The 21,064-nt window shown below is 46.6% G+C and overlaps 1 protein-coding gene across 2 annotated transcripts in view; it reads right to left on the bottom strand.

Moving 5' to 3' along the window:
- The window catches only part of Eip75B (Ecdysone-induced protein 75B), a 92,329-nt gene that overhangs the window by 65,559 nt on the left and 5,706 nt on the right, over positions 1 to 21,064 (bottom strand). The window contains exon 1 of one of the 2 annotated variants that reach the window (XM_037427167.2): positions 1,644 to 1,802. The exons of the other annotated variant lie outside the window; for it this stretch is intronic. Coding sequence (XP_037283064.1) covers positions 1,644 to 1,692 — 49 coding nt within the window. The 5' untranslated portion in view covers positions 1,693 to 1,802. Of the gene's footprint in view, positions 1 to 1,643; positions 1,803 to 21,064 lie in introns of those variants that run through there. 2 annotated transcript variants of the gene reach the window in all.

A 21,064-nucleotide genomic window follows, 5' to 3' on the forward strand; every position in this document is an offset into this window, starting at 1 on the left:
GACGCGGACAAGAGCTCTCGCCGAGTGGTGCCCCGTCCTCGGACCCTTGCGACCGTGCCCATCCTTCCTATCTTCTCCTTACTTCCGTATGTGGCTGTCCCTGCCCCTCTCTCTCTATCTCTATACCTTTAATTCCTCCCTATACTTTTAATCCCTCCTTACCCCCATCCCTCGTGAGCTACTGTTGAGGTGTCCTCCCCCTGAGAGACAGTTACGAGGCTCACGTTTATCTTCTTTTCATTTAAGAATCACCCCCCCCCCCCCTTCGCCAATACTCGTGCATAAAACAAAAAACTTCGAGCTCGTCAACCACGGTCCTAACTCACAGAAGAACGTTGGCACTACAACATGTAGCAATGCACGTTTACATAGAACAGTAGAACACCGCAGTATTACGCATAAGAAAACCACAATGTCGCCCCGATTGAATACACCCGTATAGGGGACGCCAACTCGCGCAATTCATGTAAAAAAAAATGCTGCGTGTGCCACTTCATTACACTTTCACTGTTACTTGTTAGTCAGCGCTTCAACACTATACACTTTGGCAAGAAGACGTGGTGTATTTCACTTTTTGAATATAACATTCGGTGTATTATGCATATGATGATTGCATGCTCGTATTTAAGCTTTGTTACATGCGAAAGCTCCTCCCACCAGTGCGCCAATTCATCTTCATTTGTGCCATGCTATCTCAAAATCATACAGAGGCATGTACGCTCATAAGCAAGCTGCACGTTATTTTTCTGATCCTGCTGTGTGAAGGAACAAAACATCTATGTCCACTGTTTTTCAAAATCTAACCATGCATTAGCCACATGCATGCTAAAAGAGCATAACGTGTAGCGCTACAACAACCTTTCAGAAAGCCTCGAAAACGTAAGCCTATGGCGAACGTCTTTCAGCAACCGCTCAACAATGACGTGAACGCTTGAGCCATCGAGCAAGCCAGCTCAAGCAAACGATACCGAAGCATGCGACATACAATCGGACAGAGACGTAAAGCAAATGAGATATTCATGCGAATAAAGCACAGCAGTATAGACATAAAGCTCGGCATGCGCTGAAACAGTCATTCAACTGAGTGAGAAATCACCTGCGAAGTCGTAATTCGTTCCCACCAAAGAGCCCTTTATCATGAAGCATCCCACCATGCATTTTGACTTCGAGAAATCAGTAGCGGGAGCAAATGTGAAGGCGCACAAAACAAGGTAGGCCTCCCGTCATTGGGAAAACTAGGCAACTTTGCACACCACGACTACGAAATCGAAACTCAAGATGAATAAGCAGAGCGATCATTAGACTCATACGTACGAATTCATGCAAACAGCTTCACAACGTTCAAACCCACTGCGCTCCGACCAGAGAAGCAGCTCTCCCAAGCAGTCATAAAAGCTGGTGAGCTTTCATGCGTCAACACACCGCACGGTTTCTACAGATACACCGCGCGATGCGACGCACAAAAGTTCCCGCGCACAAAACCGAGAAACGCTTCTCCGGTGACAGAGCAACGCACACCACACAGCAGCACACCGGACGAAACCTGGGCGCACACCAGCAGCGCGAGCTCCGGCGCTCGGAAGAAGCGCGCGGTTGTTGCGCGTGCAGTTACGCTGTCGGCGGAAGGGGTTTGCGGGACTCACCAATCGCTCCTTCGTGAGGCGGCTTGGCTTGCACGAGTCCTTGCACCATGCTGACTCACTTGCGTTGGACCCCGGGCCCGTCTCGGCGGCACATGTGCGCGGACGGCAGGCAAGGCGATCCAGCGCGGCCGCTAAGAATCCGGTCGCGGAAGTCGGCAGCTGCTCGCGGCCGCTCGGAAGTTGGATTGCGGCGGCGGCTCGACCAACTTCGGCGGCCCACCTAGATTCGCGCAGGCAGCGCGCCGGAGCGAGAGAGAGGGCAGACCGAGAGGAGGGGAGCCCAGGACGTTGACCCGCTGACGTCGGCCGCGGTGGCGCTGCCAGCCCCATTGACATAGTTTCCCGGGCTCGAGGAAGCGCCCGCGTTCCGGAGGAGCCCCGGCGCAGGAGAGGGGAGCCGGGGTGAGGGCTCGGGTCTCCTCGGCGAGCTCCCCCGGCGCGCAATCAGGCGCGCGCTTTCAGGACCTGATTGGGAGCGCCACGCGAGCTAAATGAGAGTGCTAACTCAGTTTGGCAGCACACGTGTGTGCAATATCTTCGTTTGTTTAAGACGATGCGGACAACCTCGCGCCCTCGCGCAACCTGTTGCGCACTCCTGTTTCCGATTTTCGACAATATTGCATCTGTGTACGTCTGCACGGACGTCAGTGCCTATACGTTATGGCGAAATGTTTGCCTCAACGTACATAACTTCAGACAGCACACACTTTCACACCTTGCCAAGTTCACGATTGAAGCAGAATTAAGATTCGATGGTCTTCATAAATGCTAAGCATGAGGAAATGATAATAAGGAATACTGATAAAATTTTAGAAGTTACGCCATAAAAACTAAACTAAAGGAAAGGAAACCTAATAGTGATATTCACCCAGCGTCCTCGCAATGGTTGCACTACAATGCGGTGCTAGTGTATTTAAACACAAACTCCGTTCATTTATTTTAGTATTGCAAGATTGCGGCGGAACACATTGTTATCGCAGTTTAAAAATAAAATTAAAGTTGAACGCTTTACATATATTATCAAACGCGAAAATTGACCGTCAGCATTAACACTAGTGATGCGAAAAAGATCATCGCGTGATGCCGTCATACATTGTCACTATGACCTCCATAATGTGATACTAGGTGATGACGTCATCGCAAGACTTCGTCACCTAGGGTGAGATTAGCCGACACATTGACTGAGAAGGAAAAGAAGACACCTTTCGCATTCGAGTAGTTTTTGGCGAATGCATACGGCACCCTGTGAGGTTTTTGGCTTCGTTATTTGTGAATAGATAGAAATTGTTATTTATGGACAGACAGATATAATCGACTTACAACAGTGACAACGCGAACGATATAAAATTGATCATATGATGAGAACCCACTACCAATTGTTAACATGGTGAAAGGATGTCTTATACCACAAGCACATACACCCACATACATAAAAGAAGTCGCTAAATTCTGTACTTGTGTCTTAGAAGAGTTTTCTTAATATAGTTAAAAAAGAGCTCTCCTGAACTAATTAGCAGATTATGACTGCTTACGTTTCCAACTAATGTTAACTATTTTACACTGACGCATTTATAAACGTACTCTACGAGTACTTTATCAGGAACACAGTGTTCAGTGTGCCACTTATTAGCGCGCTTCGTCGGAGCCCGCAACATACGATGCATGGTTAAGCGAACGGTTAAGCGGATTAATCGTGTGCTGGAATGTACGCAATGCATAAGATATAAGATATAAGATAAGATAAGATATGTAAGATAAGGTCATAAGATATAACAATACAAAGAAATATATTTAGTTTGTGACTGGACGTCATTTACTTGTGACGTTCAGTCACAAGTACATGATTATGAAAATTGTAATCGAGAAGTCCGGAAATTTCGACCACCGGAGTTTCTTCACGTACACCTAAATCAAAGCGCACGGGAGTCCAAGGGACGCATACCTAAGCAGCCCTAACCAGCGGTGGCACTTCGCTCTAAACGTGTAGAAAAATGCTGGAAATTTAATCCCCAATTTTCATTGCAAGAAGAGCGGATTTATTTTATGCGCTTCCCTCTCAATGCCCACTTATGGTCCGCCTTCACTCCAATACTCTTCAACGGCATATGGGAAACCAACGTGTTTGATTACGAAGGAAAAATCTGGTTAACGAATCAAATAATCTCTCAATCTAGCTATTGTTACTAGTAGATGCAAACAGTTTTCGACTATATCAAACTGACTAATGTTCGTGATGAACAATGCACTTGGAGCAACAATGCGATGAATTTTATAGCTGCGGCCTCGAAGGATTTTTTTTTCTTGAAAGCATTCACGTTTTTGAAAGGGTGGTAGATTTCTCTGGCTAAGCTGGCCACTATTCGTACTCGCCAATGGTTTTCGACTATATATATAGGCGAATCAGCTGCTCGTTTGGTCCGCCTCGGTGGAATAGTGTATATATGGTGTTCATGCTGCTGAACCAAAGGTCGCGGGTTCGATTCACGCCTATATTTCGATGGAACCGAAATGGTAGAGGCGCGTATATTTTGCGATGATGTCAGTGCAGGTTAAAAAAATGACATGGTCGAAATTTCCGCACCCCTCTCATATTCATATCGTGATTTGGTTTCGGGACGTAAAACCCCACATATTATTATTATTATTATTATTATTATTAACAGCTCGTTTGGTTCCTAGACCTCCATTTGTACCGGTATTTGATAACGCCCACTGCGGCGGCAGGAACGTGCTGACATGTGAGATTGCGTGTGAACATCAATTTTCTGTAATAGCGAAAAACAGCCGTTCATTGTTTGGGAAATAGCCGTACTGACTGGCATTCGGCAATGTACAAGTCCCTCAAAAGACAGGGCACGCAAACGCGGACAACTGGGAAGTGAGGACACGGAATATATACCTTCTAGCTGCTGAAGTTACAGCGACAAAAAGAGAGAAGGCGCGAAAAGTTTCCTGCCCATGCAATATGCTAGGCTTGTTAGGACTGCGACTCGACGGCATCCCACCTGTGCTGCCACCAGTTGTTATGACCGGGCTCTGACCATCTCTGCTGCCAGTCGTTGCGGCTCGGGTCCGGCGGGTCTCGTCGTGGGGCCACCGGACCCGCTTATAGCCCGTCTTGCAGGGAGGAAGGCGCCTTCTTCGCGAGATATTTACAGAGGTTTACTTGACGTTATTTACGAGCGAGCGTTTCTCGCCACATGACGATCATCCAGACGAAGATGTCGTCCTACATCGTGACGATCTCGTCGAAGGCTCTACATCGAACAAGCACTTCATCGAAAAAGAACCGAGCAGCCCGCGAGGGCTTATTTTAAACAGTCTGGTTTCCCCAGATCCTCGAAAGAGGGACAGGGCCCCAAATTGTATCTGTCCGAATCCAAGCGTCCTTGACTGGGGAATGAGTCACCACACTTCAGATAGGCACGGTGCCGTTCTCTTTACCAGGCTGCAGGGGCCTTTCTCCCCTTCTAACCACTACCACCCCCACACTTCTACTGCGACACCACGGTGTCCCCTGGCTGGCGTGGCAAGGTCGCTGGGGTGATCGGTCCAACGCTCACGACATCCGCCGCAAAACAAGCTCAAAAAGGGTCCGAACCGCTCGCTCAATTAGAGGGCCGCTGTCTCTTCCAAGGAAGCTGTTGCAGCCGTCGTCGTCTCCCGACGGCAAGGCACCTCGCTTGGACAATACATGGCGGACATATTGGCCGCCAGCCGTAAGCTCAGGCGTCATACCTAACAGGCTGTCAACCAGGCACGCGTGGGGTCTACGTGAAAGATAAATGCTAGGGTATTTCATTTAATCTTTCAGCAAGTTATTTGACGGTCGGCTCACGCATGCATGCACTACAATGCGCCCTGACTTTTAGAATGAATATGCACCAGGTATACCCAGCTCTCGTGTTACTTCCGAATATAAATCACATTCTTTCTCATTATTCGCGTAGTTCTGGCAACTATAACAAACAGCTGCGCAACAGAAAGAGCTTAACGAAGGAGAAACGTATCCTAGTCCGATGGTATGTCTAATACGCCTGGGGCTTTGTGGTTGGGAATACTTAAATCGTGCATAAAGGCGCTGCTGTAAGGAAGGCACTTGCACTGACGAAAACAATGTCCCTCGTCGAAATGTTTGTTCCAGCGACATTCAACGCTTTTTTCAACTCTTCGCTGATGTCCACCAGCCTTTCGCTTCAAAGTCAAGTGTCGCCCTTTTACCCTCTCTTGCCGTTTGCGTCACGTGGACGAGACAGCAGTGCGCATTGTGATTCCGGTAGGAACGCTGAAGCGTGTTTCCGTACTCTGAAGAGTACAGCAGCCACACTTCCGGTCCCCGTCGCATGCGGCAGAGTCCCGTGACCAGAGTAGTAACGTCACGTATGACGTCATAGCACCGCCAAGAATTGAATGAAAGAGAAATGTTCTGCCTGGCATTGCGTAAGTATCGCTGTTTTGCCAGTGCAGTGTTTGGCCCCTGTCACCGGGGCTCCAGTAACCTACGAGATGATGCTTCGTGGTTCTCCCTGCTACTGCCAGAACAAGAGTCGGCAACAACGTTACACTCTACCAATGACGTCATACGCGACGCGATTTATTTCCAGGTCACGTGACCCACCTGCAACCGGAACTGTTTCGCTTACATATCCTTTTGGGGCGTCGGGCTGCGCCAAGGTATATACAGATACGCGCTTGCTTCTGCGTCTATCCCGCTTGGACGCGTCGTGGTACTGTCCTGTATCGATGACCATCTTTGCATAAATGGAATCATCATCAACATTCACCATCAGTCTGGTTCCGCCCACTGCCGGACAAAGGTCTCTCCCATGTTCCGCCAGTCAACCTGGTGCGGTGCTTTCTGCTGCCACGTTACACCCGCAAACTTCTTGACCTAATCTGAATAGACCAGATTAAAAAGTATATCTATGCTGACCATCAACTTATATTTACAGTTGGAAAATGTGGTTGCGCCCCCCCCCCCCTTTTTTTTTTACAGAGATTGTAAGGCCTTCGAGTCTCTGCTTTCTTTTAACACGCTGTTGACTGAAGTTTTAAGCCAACAATAGGAAACGAAAGAAGTTCGGAGAGCGCTGGAACGGAAAATTAATTCGTACCGTTTAATATGAGCACTTTTTCCGGACGCAGTATATCTCTGACTATATGACATAAAACTTTGTCACCTCGAGGTCACGACTTCGAGTTCAGGCGCAGCGGCTGCATTTCTATAGGTGGAAAACGCAAAAAAAAAAAAAAAAACTCTTGTAATACTTATGCTTAGGGGCATACGTTGAAGAAACCGCAGCGAAAAAGTTTTTTCCTCGAATTAGTAACTTACCGTCTCACAATGCCAAACGCACCACTCCTACCACGAGAAGACGCTCGCTAACCGAACAAAAGCGCAGCAAGAAAGCCCAGCTGGCTAAGCCGTCTGTGTAGTTTCTCTCACCAATTCGCTGTGTTGCCTGTAGCTTCTGACGGCGTCTGCACTGGCTTGCGATAAAGACTGCCGAGAAGAGTCTTTATCGTTCAAAATAAATTACTACGTGTTCAAAAGAAGCTGCAGAGGGGTAGTGACACAAAACTTTTCGCCTCACTTTTTTTTCTTGCAGCAATGTGTTGCTAGCTAGGGGCCTGTTAGTCACAGCACGGCAGACTCGTTTGCTGCTGCGCGTGACAGATAGTTCATTACAGGCTCCCTAATACCGACCAGTCTCAGTTTCGGTTCCACAGAGCTCCGAAAACGACAAGCCGCCGAATGCAACTGTAACCACCTTTGCGTGTACAATACTGGACCCCGTCAGATCGCAGACCTGTGACGCACGGTCCGAATCAAGAAGTCCTTTCGAACAGGAAACGGAACGAAAATATCGCCAAACACAAAACTTTCAACGCGTGTGCCATGGATACGGACTCGCGAGCATGCAGCCTCAATGTAGTTGTCTGTTAGAGTAAACGCGGCAAAAAGGGGAGAAAAATGGCAGTTCTGACGTCATAGTAACTTGAATGACTGCAGCGTGGTTCGGGAACTGAGGGGGTCACTGTGGGGTCACTTTTGAGGGTGTCAATCCCGCGCGCACGCAAACTTGAAAATTAATGTAAAATACATTCCGAGCTACATTAGGTGTTGATATTTTATTGCAGAGGATTATACGCATGTTCACGGCAATCGATCCAGAAGGCCCTCTCGTGGCCGCGAAATTTCCTGTCAGTAGTACCCCTTTAAGACATAATGTTTGGGGAAATTTTATTGGAGCGAACATGGGTAAAACAGAAAAAAAGCAATTCTGTGACGCCACACGTAAATGAAAGCGCTGAAGCTTTCGCTGTGCAATCTGAACACAAAACTGTGACTTCTGTTTCTTTTTTTTTCTATTTTAATAATGAAAACATGATGGTGAAACAACATCAGTAGAGTTCTCGAACAACGTTTAATCCGTCTGAACTGATTCGGCGTTTGATTTTAGTGTCTGTTTGAAAGCCTCAAATGATTGAAATTAATCCCGAGCTTGCCCGCAAAGGCAAGACCCTCGTTTGAAATTATGGTTTTGCCGCGTATGAACTTAGTCTGATGCACTTATCCAACCTATTTATACCTATACATAATTATGCGTGCTCGGTTTTCTAAGAAATCCCTATATTTTGCGCAGTTTTTGAATAATTTGGCCAATCTGCACGCTGGCTGGTCGACGATTTCACGCAAATCATTCCATGTGAACCACAGCGAATAGAATTTTAGCAATCATTCAGTTTGCTATACGTATATACTCTACAATCTCAGTCAATGCTGTCATTAAGCGTAAACACAAGACGATAGGCAAGAGATGCAAGAATTCACGCAGCGCTTTCTTCGAAGCGAAATTTATAAGAAAACTGCGCACATACAAACATGCACCCCGAGCTGCTCCTTGGGAGGCGAATCACACGACCACCTGCGACCTCCTGCGTTTTGCTGGAAATGAACATTTTTCGTGACGTCGGAAGTTTCGCTATGCCCAGTATAGTACGCGTCAGCCTTACATCTTGTCCGATGGGCGTTTATACACAAAAGCAAACGAAGACTTCATACAGAAAGCGTTCTGTTGCAGCTGTCTTGTACCGCCGGTTACCCCGGTACTTTTGTACTTTGCACACGGCTGCCGAACTCACTATAGTGCCGCATCGGGATGCTCGTACAAGCTTGCGGGCTGGATGAGCGCTGCAGCAGCCGCATGTGTCTGTGTGTCTATTTTTTTTTTTTTTTCGAGTAGAGCGTTGGCAAGTTGCCCGTCCCCCGCCGCGCGACTGAGGAGCACGAAAACAGAGCCTGCGGTTGCTCTCGACTACAGAACCTGTCAACCTACGTGGTGTATGAGTGCGAAACAGATTCGCCTGCGACTCGGCTTGGCAACCACGGTGTTGCGCCTTAACCCACTGTCGCTATATGGTGCAAAGCACTCCAATCAACACGAGAACATTTGTAAGGATTGTCTCTCAGATATCCCGCGGTGATATCCGTCCCCTTGAGCCAGCAAAAAAAAAAAAAAAAACACCACCCACTCACTTTTTCATAAGCGAACCGGTTTACCTGTGTATTCATTTGGGCGTTTTCACAAAATGCCCAAATAAATACGTAAATAAAATAAGATGAATAAATCTCCGAGCAGAACCCACCGTCCGGTCAACAATCGTAACTGCGGGCGCGCACCTTTTTATTGGAGTCCCAAGCGGCTTGCGTGCGTAATTGCGTTCCTTCGCAGGCGGACCACGGTACCTAGAACCAGAATCCCTTGTTACTCTACAGCAAATGCAGATCCGAACGGGTGATTTGGAGCGTTTATCGCGTTGTCGACCACGTCGGCAGTATAGGGCGCACACACAAAAGCAAGAGCGAAGCCGCCGCCGCCGCCCAGCGTAAACAGGGCGGAGGTCCGGGAGAGGAAGTTCTCTTCCTCCGCCAAACTTTCTGAAAAGCGTGCTTCCTCCTTCAGGCAGTGGGTGACCTTGAAGGACGACGGCGAGGGGAAAGCGTGCTGCTCGCTTCCCTCGCCTCGTCGTTCCGCTTGTCCTTGCAGTGGTAATACCGGCTCTCTGCTGTGTGCGGGCAACGCAGCCGCTTTCGCCACGTTCCCTTTCCACTCTACACACTTCTCCTTTGCAGCGCAGCGTTCTCTGCTGGCGTTCCCCGCAGTGTAAATATTTTGTTTCGCGAATGAAGCCGCGCCGACGAATGCGTTCGGAATTCCACATTTGATCACTCGAACGCTGGTGATGTGTTTTACGCGCTTGCGTTGCGGATAGCGTTGTGTATGCGCACCTGTAGAAAAAAGGAGAAACACTGTTTGAATATGGTGCGAGCAATGCTACATGGCATCGAAAGTGCGGAAAATGATCGGTAGAGTGAGGGAGGGTTCGAATTCGGAGAACTTCTCTTTCGAAAGTGCGCTTTTCCGTCGGCCAACTGGCTTCACTCATATGATGAAACAGTCTCAGAAACAGCTACAAGGGATGTTCTAGATTTTATCAAAAGCACTGGACCAGACGCTAAGCGGTAGGGCACTGCGCTAAATGGCTACTGCCCATCTTTTCCCCCATCATCGCCCTTCATCCCTATTTTTTCCCCTTTCCATATCCCCTGTGTAGAGTAGCAGGCTAGAGGGCACAAGCTCATGACGACCTCTCTGGTTTCTAATAAACTCTCTCTCTCTCTCTGTGCGTGTGCGTGCGTGTGTGTGTGCGTGTGTGTGTGTGTGCGTGTGTGACGAAAAGCTTTAACGTAGGATGTTGTTTTTTTTTTAATATACGGGCCCAGAAGCAGCCAACCACATATTTGAGCAATATAATGCAGACTACAAACAATACAGTGTGTGGAAAGTTGCGCTGAACGTATACGATATGCCATTTCTAGTGAGGCCCGCCTGTATGCAGAGTCAGGCTTCAGCAGACTATGGTGGACGGCTGAAGACATTGGTTCATGGTACTATATACTTTAGCCATAAATTTTGCAACAGTCACGCTGTAACCACCAATGAGATGTTGCAAAACATTATTTATTTACTCTGCTAACTCTGCTCTTAGTTAAGCACCCCGCAGGTGAAGACGCGGCGAGCTTTCGCAGATGCGGTGACCTGTTGCGGATGCGTACAGCGACCGATAACTGTTTGACACTGGACGGTAGGATCATACCGCGAGCAGACAACCCCAACCATCCACTAGTAGACTGTTAGTCTACAAGCGATCTGTTGTCAGTGTTTCAGGATCCTCCACACTTTAGTCTCCCAGCGCCACAGTGACTTCAAAAAGAAGTTTTCTTTGCCTTCCCGCCACGGCGTTACCATGGCTACGGTGTCGCGTTTCGATAAAGGCGAAATGCTAAATTCTCATGTAAAGTACGATGTCTGTGCAACGTCAAGTGGATGAAATTATCCGGAGCCCATGGCGCTTCTCGTAGCCTGAGTAACTCTGGGGCGTTAAAGGAAGTGAGAGAATGAGAAACAGAGAAAGACAGGCAGGGAGGTTAAACACTGTAGAACAATTCTATTTGCCACCCTACACGTGGGAACGGAATAGGGGAAAGAAAAGAATGGAAAGACAGCACAAGACGCAGCCCACAAACGCAGTCAGCCACAGTCCATCACTGCGGCGTAGTACGCGGCATCACTGTCACAGCTAGCCGCTTGTCCAAATTCGTTTTTCTTAGAAACTTCAGTAGTGCCTTTGTCACCTTCAGCTACACTTCAGCTGCCCAGCAGGGCGATGTCGGTTGAAACTATTTCCAGAAAGGAACATTCCTTTTCAATAAATCCTACAATGTACAGTGGAATTAATGTGTGCTGAGCATATCTAAAGGTAAGTAGGTGCGCCGAATGCAAGTACCAGCAAAGTGGAAACTTCTTAGCTACCTTTATAATCTGACTGTCAAATAAGGTCAACAAACATCACTTCTGTTCTGCGTAACAGAAGGACATAATGAGAGAGATAACGGCTGTCCTCGAAAGGCGAAGGAAGTGTTGACACAGACAGCAAAGTTTAGGCCAAGCTGAGAACTTGAGCTCCTCGAACGATTTTAACTGCAATTGAATTAGAACGCTTGCGTGATTAGAAGTGCGATACCAATGGCGCTCCAAGCGTCGCACATCGGGTGCACCTTTGTGTACGAGGTGAGACCAACAACTTCATTATGGACGTGAGAAACTATAAGTACCGTTATATCGATGTGTAGTGTTTATCAACGTGTACTACCAGTTTTGACGAGAGTACACGCACGAAACCGTGCACAAAAAACACTACATTTGGCATGCGTATACGATGTTCAGACCAGCTGTGCAATAAGGAATGGCCCCCTGGCTCCGCTAACGAGCTGATTCAGCTGGGCGCCGATGGTGCATCCCACTTTGATTTCTTTTGAGGGAATCAGTAAGCCTGGCTACAAGACACGATTACACGATCGTGCCGAGCAACTGCGGAGGACGTAACCACCTCTGCACAGTACATGCATTTTCTGGCCAGCAGCCGCTGTGTTGGTCAGCCACTTGCTAGCCAGCAAACAGAATCTGCATATATTTATTTTTTTTTAAATCATCAAATTCATCGTCTATAGCGGCATACCAGGATGGAGGCGGAGCAACTGACGGCGTGAACGTGCCTACAGAGCTTTCGTGTAATTAGTTGCTACGGCGAAAATAAACTGCTACATAAGAAAAATGCATGACCATATTATGTCCGTAGAAAGGTGTCTCTATATAGCAGTCTGGATCATTATATATAACAGATTGCGGGCTTAGCTTTACTTTCTGAGACTTAGCCATTTGCCAGTGTGACACGAGAGGAAAAGAAGGACGTTGTTGGACTTATAATGTATTCCGGGAGTTACCCTGCGTGGCACCTCCTTTCAGAAAGTATACGGTGCAGTTTATCATCATTCAAGAGGGCAGTATACAAATGAATGAACTAAGGGATGCGCAGAGAGAAGCACAGTGCAATCCGGAAACCTGTTAACCATCGCGGACACGGTGTTTCTCAAACATAAATCCTTGAAATTATAATAAAAATGTTCATTGCTCAAGTCGAAAGAAAATGGTTAACATCTATAGGCCTATACCAACGTAACACAGGGTTTGAGTGGCAGAGCCTGGCAGCAAAATCTCTCAAACCATATGTCCCTATGCGTATAAGCATACCAATTTTCCGTTGGCAGTCATAGGCCTGGTTCACTTCACGGGGTACCGAGGCATTTCATTCCTGAATGTTTGTCCACGTGGAAACACCCTGCACGCATGCCGCTTCCTCTGGCGTTCGGAAAGCTAGAGACGCTGAAGTGTACCCAAAAGACATTTGCACTCTGTAATAAGTCTTGTACAATCTCACAAAGTGAACATGTTACCATGCAGCCTTGCAAGTTGCACATGATGGTGGCGCGGCGAGTCCGATCTATACCAGAGGCATTCGAGTTTTAGGGAATGACTCGTGTGCATGAAGGCGATACAACGGGAAGGCTTCTGGTCTGCTCAGTTGAGTTAACCCCTTTGTCATTCAGGTCTGATGACGAGGCAACTCTAAAGAATGAAAACGAAATACTCCGGCTCGATTTAGGGGCAGCTCAAGGCCTATTAAAGTCTACGGTTTTGGTCTCAGTTATAAGGCATTCCGTACAACTCTGGTCACGTGTGGTGTTTCATAAGGGCCACGTGATGGATAAAGAGCGCCTCCGTACAACTCTGTCAGCTGTCTCTGTGACGCCTGGTATGCAAACGACGGAAGCAACATAATACGAAATTACTGGCTGCAGCACAGTTCCTCGCGATGATGTAGCAATTTTTTTTAGCAAACTTATCCGAAATAAACCCTTCCAGCGCTTCCAAAGTAGGTTTCCAATACTGAAACAATGAAACTTACTGCGCCCCATAGCATATATTCTTCAGCTTTTTTTTAAAGGCTGCTTCAATGCTCACGCTCTCGGATACCGTCGAAGACGATATAGTCAACTAGCGCAGCCCACGACTATCCCGACTGCGAAGGCAAGCGAACAGCGCGTGCGTGGGACAGCACAACAACCTTGTGCATGCACGTGTGAAAGTGCAAAGGCCGTATATTCACAAAAAATGTTTTCTTTCGTAAGTGCCCTTTCTTATTCAGCCGGCTTCTCTAATGACGAGTCCAGCATAAGGATTGGATGAAATGTTGTTTTACGAAGATTTTCAGCGCAGGATGCTTTTGCGAATACAGGCCCAGATTACGCGCCTTTACGCGCTCGGGGGATGTCTCCTTCTGGCCAGGAACACTATACCCATCTAGCGACGCGAAAGCGAACACTCTATTAGCCATAGCCGCCGTCTTGGCCAAGTATGCACCCTTCGGCCACCCGTCACACACACCACGACGGCCGTTTCTGGCACACTTCAGCACCGAAAGTGTGCCGATCCGCGGCCTCTTCCGAAACGTCGCCTGGTGCCCTCGGCCAGTGCGACCTCTCAGCGGCGAGATTTATCGTCGTCGCAGAGTAATGCGAATATATTGCGCGTGTACTCTTACTGTGGTCGCTTGCACGTTCGCCGTGGTCGTGCTACCACTTGTCGCAAAATATGCGGTGAAGTGTTCACTTCTCGATGCCGAAAGAAACCGCCCACTGTACTGAACCTAAGGCCACGGGGTCCGCTTCCATTCAGCAGCATTCCCATTCTTTCTGTTTCTGTACGGAGGAAAGGTCGCAAACATGTAACGGCGCCAACAAGTATGACTCCACTCGTATGTCTGACAAACAAACGTGGACGGAAAGGAGAGGATCGTGGAAAGCCTGGATAGCTGCTGCGTAGACACCATAAAGTTAGACGGGGGAATTGTTATTTGTGATTGGGGCATGGTGTGGAGACGTTTGAAACTTTTCATGTTTAATCGAATGAGAACAACATTTAATAAAGGTTCTTTGCCATCAGAGTGCAGTCTCTACACGGTACTCGAAAGTTTGATTCAGTTTCTCTCTCTCTCTCTCTCTGAAAATATACTTTTCTTTGGTTTGTATAAGCCTTCAGATGCCATGCGGTGCAACCTGAGATGCTTGCGTTGGTGACACATCGTATCTAAAACTTGTATTTTCTCCTAGGTTCCAAACGAGTTAATCGCAACATTGCAACTGCCAACGTACAAAAACAAGGCGTTTTCCATGGCACTGATATTTTGCACTCTTAGCTATTAGTCCATGCGCCTAAACTTGCACCAACAGGCTTAGAAAGGATAGTGCACCGTGACGTAGCTTGTCACAATGTATCACTGTATTGAAATAGGCCTTGATAAATGGTCCGATATATATCCTCCCCCCCCCCCCCCCCCAAAAAAAACAAACAAAAAGATTTCTTTAAGTCGCTCGACGTATTCCACATGTGAAACATAGACATCCCGGAAATGTTCTGTTTGCTGGATTTCAGCCAATTTAACTAATCCCGAAGTATGCTTAAATGTAGGCGTTCAACGCACGGAATGTCTTGCGATCATACCAGGTGTACCGCAGGGCGTCCATTGCCCTTCCTTTCGAATATTAACGGTATGGTTGGTGTTGTCAGCCCTGGTGTAGAAATTAAATTATTCGATAATGAATGCGTTTCGTTTAGACTGGCACTAATGATTTAAATGAATGACACTGATCATTACAATAACATCCAAAGCAGATAGAACAACTTTGAGAACTGTTGTAAACAGGGCGGGGGGGGGGGGGGGATGAATTAAGCACGAGCAAATGCGTTGGCCTTCCAGCTACCCACAAAAAAATATGGCGTTTTTGTATGTTCACCTTCTGGGGCCCTTACCACCTCCAGTACAACAGGTGATTTTTTACAACCTCCTTGTGACATATATCACCAAACTGTCTCGAATTTTCAAAATTTTCATATTGGTAACGTTTGCTCATCTACATGTCCTCCGAAAACCTGTTTACTAAAACATACGCTTAAAATCATTCCCAATAATGTTAAATTCCTCCGTTATACTACTGCTGGAAGCCCCAAACTAGAATATGCAAGCGTTGTGTCAAATCAATGTACTAAATGTAACGTTTATAGTCTTGAACATATCCAAAACAAGGCCGTTAGAAAAGTAGAAAAATAAATCCGCGTTAAAATAACCCCCTATCTTAATTGAAGCTGGTGAAATATGACTGTTACAACTACTAAAGTACCAATTTAGGCTGGAATTTGTTGGTCAACTTTAGAACAATCAGTGAGTCCACACTCATCACCATCATTATCACCTAGAACTAGCTGACCTATCCGGCATCACCAAGAAAATGAATGCATTGTAACGCCATACTTTGGACGTAGTAGTGAACTCTTCTACATTATTTTTTTCCAAGGAATATACACGAATGGAATTTTCCTTGTAAAACATGTTGTGAGGCTGCGCAATAACGCTGCGGTACTTATCCATGGTTGTTGTTTGTTTACTGTCGACTGCAATAACATTAATGTACAAACATTGTTGCTGTTCATCGTTTTTTGTACGTTGCTGTTAGGTTTTGTATGTATCGCCTTTCACTGAATAAATAATAAATAAATAAATAAATAAATAAATAAATAAATAAACATTTTTACACCTTTCAGCTCATCAAGGGCTTTGCAGTGCAGATTCATCATGATTACGTATTCCTTAGTATTAACCAGCCGATTTAGTTCATTTTTCCAGACGCTATATAAAGTTTCTCGATTTGTAGGCTCAATATTCCGGCAGATGGCTCATAGGCTTATTGGTGAAAATATGATTAATAATGTAATACTTTGGACCCAGGCCGGCGAGGCCTTGCTCACTTAGGTTTTTTAGCCTTCTGTCCCTCTTCCTCAAGGACGCTACTGCTCCGTGCTGCACTTGACAGGCCCGTAAGTTATGACGCCAGTTGCGTTAATGACGTGCTTGTTTTCAACGCTATGCCTGTTGACCAACTGAAAACCTGCGTTTACTACTGTAAACGAGAGTTTGACCCTATCGTCTTGCGCAATATTCCAGCTGCTTTGATAAGTATGTGTCCCTTGAGAAACACTACAAAATAACCTCGCACCAACATTCATACAATGAAATGGCGTACCTCGATTTCAGAAGAAACGGGTCTGCGTAGGTTGACGCGGTGCCCCAATGACCGACGATCTGCTTTGAGCTGATGCAAGATATCCATTTCAAGCACATTGCAAGGAAAGAGAAAGAAGAAAGGCAAATGGTTCGGCATTTTCATGATGCCACAAAATAATTGTGAGACCGACTCAGAGATCTTCCACTGTGTCGATATACCACTGTAAAATAGCTTCGTCCTTCAGTTATCCGCCAATAACTTCTTAGGGATCAGAGAAGGTTGCTTTATGTAAATATGTCCACACAGAAAGCCAGCGCCCGTTATACGCCATTAGCTTTGCAAGAAGACCCGTTATTGTTACCTTCAGGGCACCGGCAAGACGCGAATGCAGCATTGTTATGCTTTGTAAATGGGTGCAAGGCACCCTGTATGCACCATGAACACCTTTTCACAACTTGGGTCCTTGACCAAAGATGACCGCGAATAATAATAATAATAATAATAATAATAATAATAATAATAATAATAATAATAATAATAATAATAATAATAATAATAATAATAATAATAATAATAATAATAATAATTATAAAGTTGAACATTGAAAAGTCTGGATATCGTTCGCTCTGTTTTTTCCCGCAGTGCCTTAGCACAAAAGGGCTCGCAGGAAGGAAAAAAATATACTAAGAGATCCTGCGCAAGCGGAGTAGAACGGTCCAAAGCTTGACCTCAGGAGCGAGTTGGGTTGGTTTTGGCTAATGGGTATCAACATCCCAAAGGACACGCCGTAGTAGTGTAGAGCTCCACATGATCTCCACCATTTGGCGTTCTTCAAGCTGCACTGACATCGAACACTACCCGGTTCTCAGCGATTCACCGCCACCAAAACGGCACCGCCACGGCCAGAATCGAAGCAGCGTTTTTCGCCGAACACCGTCATTGTTTGTATACAGAGCCACTGCGACGGATAAGGTTTAGTAGTGATCGCAAGAATTACCACACCTACTCTCGTCTCTCAATACGTACGCGACGTACTACGAGATATCTTGCAGCTAAACTAGAACTGAAAATACCCGATATGAGATGTACTGTATGTACGAGACTATACAGCGTCAGTGGAAACAGAAAAACAGGCAGCAGACCGAAATAACAAAGCGTGAAGAAAGTTATTATATTCTGTTCTCTTGTGGAAAACCCTGAATTTTCAAAGCTGAGAACATGGGTGCGTGAATAATATAGGCTGGGAAAAAACCAGCGCAATGTGCAACGAACGTATACGCATGATGACCACGAGTTAAGCCGCAAAGCGCGCGGCTGTTTCCCTATATTCGGACATGGCATAACCTCCGGCACGCATGAAGACTGTCTGGTACAACAACAGACTGCAGTGCAAGTAACAAATCATTGAGATGATGTATTAATTTAGTTCGATTCATGTACAGCTCATGGGTATGATTGAATGAGAACCACGACAACGCATCCATTAGAGAAGAACACTTACAGCGCGCCCATGCTAAAGAAAAGGCAAAGACAGTCCCATTTCATTATCACGTGTGCGCTGTAAACGCTTTCTTAACGGATTCTTACCAAATCGCCCAAGTTTAAGCCTTTGCTTGCGTCTGTACAATTCGTGAAAACTATCCAATCCGAACGTTGTAGTTCGTGTTGTCAATTATTATTGCTACTTTGAACCTATGCTACTGGGTGTCTTCCAGCTTGCTGTGTCATTTCAGAACGCGTTTGCCGCTGTAGTACACCGAAGAAGTGAAGACGCGTTCAGCAGAAGAATGTCATAGCGATATACAGTATACCAAGCAACGTACTATACGCATAACACATAACTGCCCCACACTATCGGTGCCGCCGCCATAATGGTTGCGGAAGAACAATGGCGTAATACAAACGACATCTAAAGCGACCCTAGTCTTTTTTTCTTTTTTTATTTCAATACCATGCTTCCGGTACATTCACTGTCACTTTGCTGACCGCCACTCGCAGCAGTCTATTGGCAGTGTTGAGCCGGGCGGTCCTAAATGCCCAGATGTTCTTGGCTCCCCTCTCTCGAAAGACCCGTATCCCAGTGGCCTCTCGGCGAGGCGTCCATCGCGACAGACAGCGCCCACTGACGCAGTTACCACTAGGTCCGGTGCACTTTCGAGAGCGTCGTAAAGCGCGAACGAGGACTGCAGCCGACAGGGCGGGCCACATCCGGCGCGTATTCTCCATCGACCACCGCCCCTTGGCGCATCACCATCTTCCCATCATAGTCTGCGCGGTACCATCGAAGATTAACTCTCACAGGCGAGAAAAATCTCCCTTATTATTCATGGCAGTGTATTCAAGCTCAGTGACTTTAGGCTATCCGCGTCATTTAATTAACCCACTGTGCTTCGCCTAATGACACAAGCTTTTTTTGAGCAAAGCAGTGAATTTTCTATTGCCTGGGCACCATGCTCGCCCACTAGTAGGGATGGATGTTCACGACCCTTAGCGGATTTTTTTTTTCGTTTTCCGATCCAACCCTTCGCGAGTGGCACGTTTCATACGTCTACGACCGAGTACTGCGTCCACGCCCACGTCTAGTGCGTTGAAGCTGACAGGGCTCAGAAACAATACAATAGAGACCTAAAAGGTATAGACGACAGAGACGTGGCTGTATATACTGACTAAACTGCGCGAGATGATAAAGAAAGCACAGCAAGTGAACAAACTTTTGCTAAAGTTTATGATTGGGTCACCACCTATGCTGTGGGTCGGGCATCTTTCTGTCACTCGATGTACAGTGTATGCAGACACACAAGATAGACCCAGTTATTCGTGAAATTAAGCACTGTACGTGGAAGACTAGACTGCTCGAACGTCAGAACGCAGCTGCGTATGCCGCTGGGCCATCGGCGAACGTCTTGTCGGCGCCCGCCGCGGTGGTCTAGTGGCTAAGGTACTTGGCTGCTGACCCGCAGGTCGCGGGTTCGAATCCCGGCTGCGGCGGCTGCATTTCCGATGGAGGCGGAAATGTTGTAGGCCCGTGTGCTCAGATTTGGGTGCACGTTAAAGAACCCCAGGTGGTCAAAATTTCCGGAGCCCTCCACTACGGCGTCTCTCATAATCATATAGTAGTTTTGGGACGTTAAACCCCACATATCAATCAATCAACGTCTTGTCGGCGCCCGCCTTTCAACAACGTGCGCCATGTTTGCGCCGAAATTCAGCAGCCCATTCCATGTGTTGCCTGATCATAAGTAGTCGTTTCCGACGATGTAGGCGGTCCAAGTCAGTGCAACGATACCGCTGTCGAATGACGCAACGTCCACGCCACGAGACGGGCAAACACCGCGGCGCTGTTTCTAGGAGCTCGGTGCAGTCCTTTGACGGTATACTGGGGGCCCCCTTTCATTTCGCTCACCGCTGGTTTCAGCCACACTTTCAACCTTGACCTTCTATCTTGGATCAATAGCGGTGCACCCTTGAAAAACAAGGGGATACTACGATCGCGATCGATACCTTGACTTGTGCGCATTGTTTCTGCCGGCAGATCAGTGTGGGCACATTCACGTTTTGTTCGGAATGTGGCAGATGATTTATGGATACACCGCAGTGCGGTATATTTCCTTTCTGACTCCATTTGAATGAAAAGTGGGTTCCCTTACCTGTTGCTATGCGGAGATTGTCTGTAAAAAAAAAAAGATTCGGCATCTTGGCCGATAATAAAGTACCACCGAAATGGCGATTATTATCGTGTCACTCAGGTCAGTGAGTATGATGAGTGAATAAAAAAAAAAACATTCAATGTCAGGGTTGATGCCAATAACATTTCGGTACAAGACTGAAGGTAGGTCAGGGAGGGGGGAGGCTTTATTAATAGTGTATTCTGCATCATCCATATTTGCTTGAATTTGTACGAACAGTTCTTTGCGTACGAGTCATCGTTTATGAGATAGAGCAGGTGTGGCAGCGTTTTTTTCATCGAACGTAAGAAATAGACAAGCGGTGCCAGATACTTCCCAATAATGAAATACGAATATGCCTTTGTTAAATGGTCATATATAGGTGTTCTTTGTTTAGTTGCAAGCAAATAAATTTGTATATCATTCGGTCAGTCTCGTAAACCCCGCACTAATTTTAAACAATGAATGGCGTCGTGGAATTAGGCTGCCGTTATGACGAACACGACACTCTTAAGCGCTCACCTCGAGCAGGGTAGTTCCTTTGCTACTTTGCCGTCAGTATCAAGTCACGCGACTGAGAGAAGTTTCTGACGTATACAAGCTACTCAGTAAGCTGATCTCCATTTAGCAACTTCATTATATGTGTGTATTAATTAAACAACGCAACCAATACATTTGTTTAATTTGCGGGCGCAAGTTAAACAAAAGCGTAATCAAGTTTGCGTAGAGAT

Source organism: Rhipicephalus microplus, chromosome X (genome assembly GCF_043290135.1).
Source record: "Rhipicephalus microplus isolate Deutch F79 chromosome X, USDA_Rmic, whole genome shotgun sequence".
In the NCBI taxonomy this organism is placed as follows: Eukaryota; Metazoa; Arthropoda; class Arachnida; order Ixodida; family Ixodidae; genus Rhipicephalus; species Rhipicephalus microplus.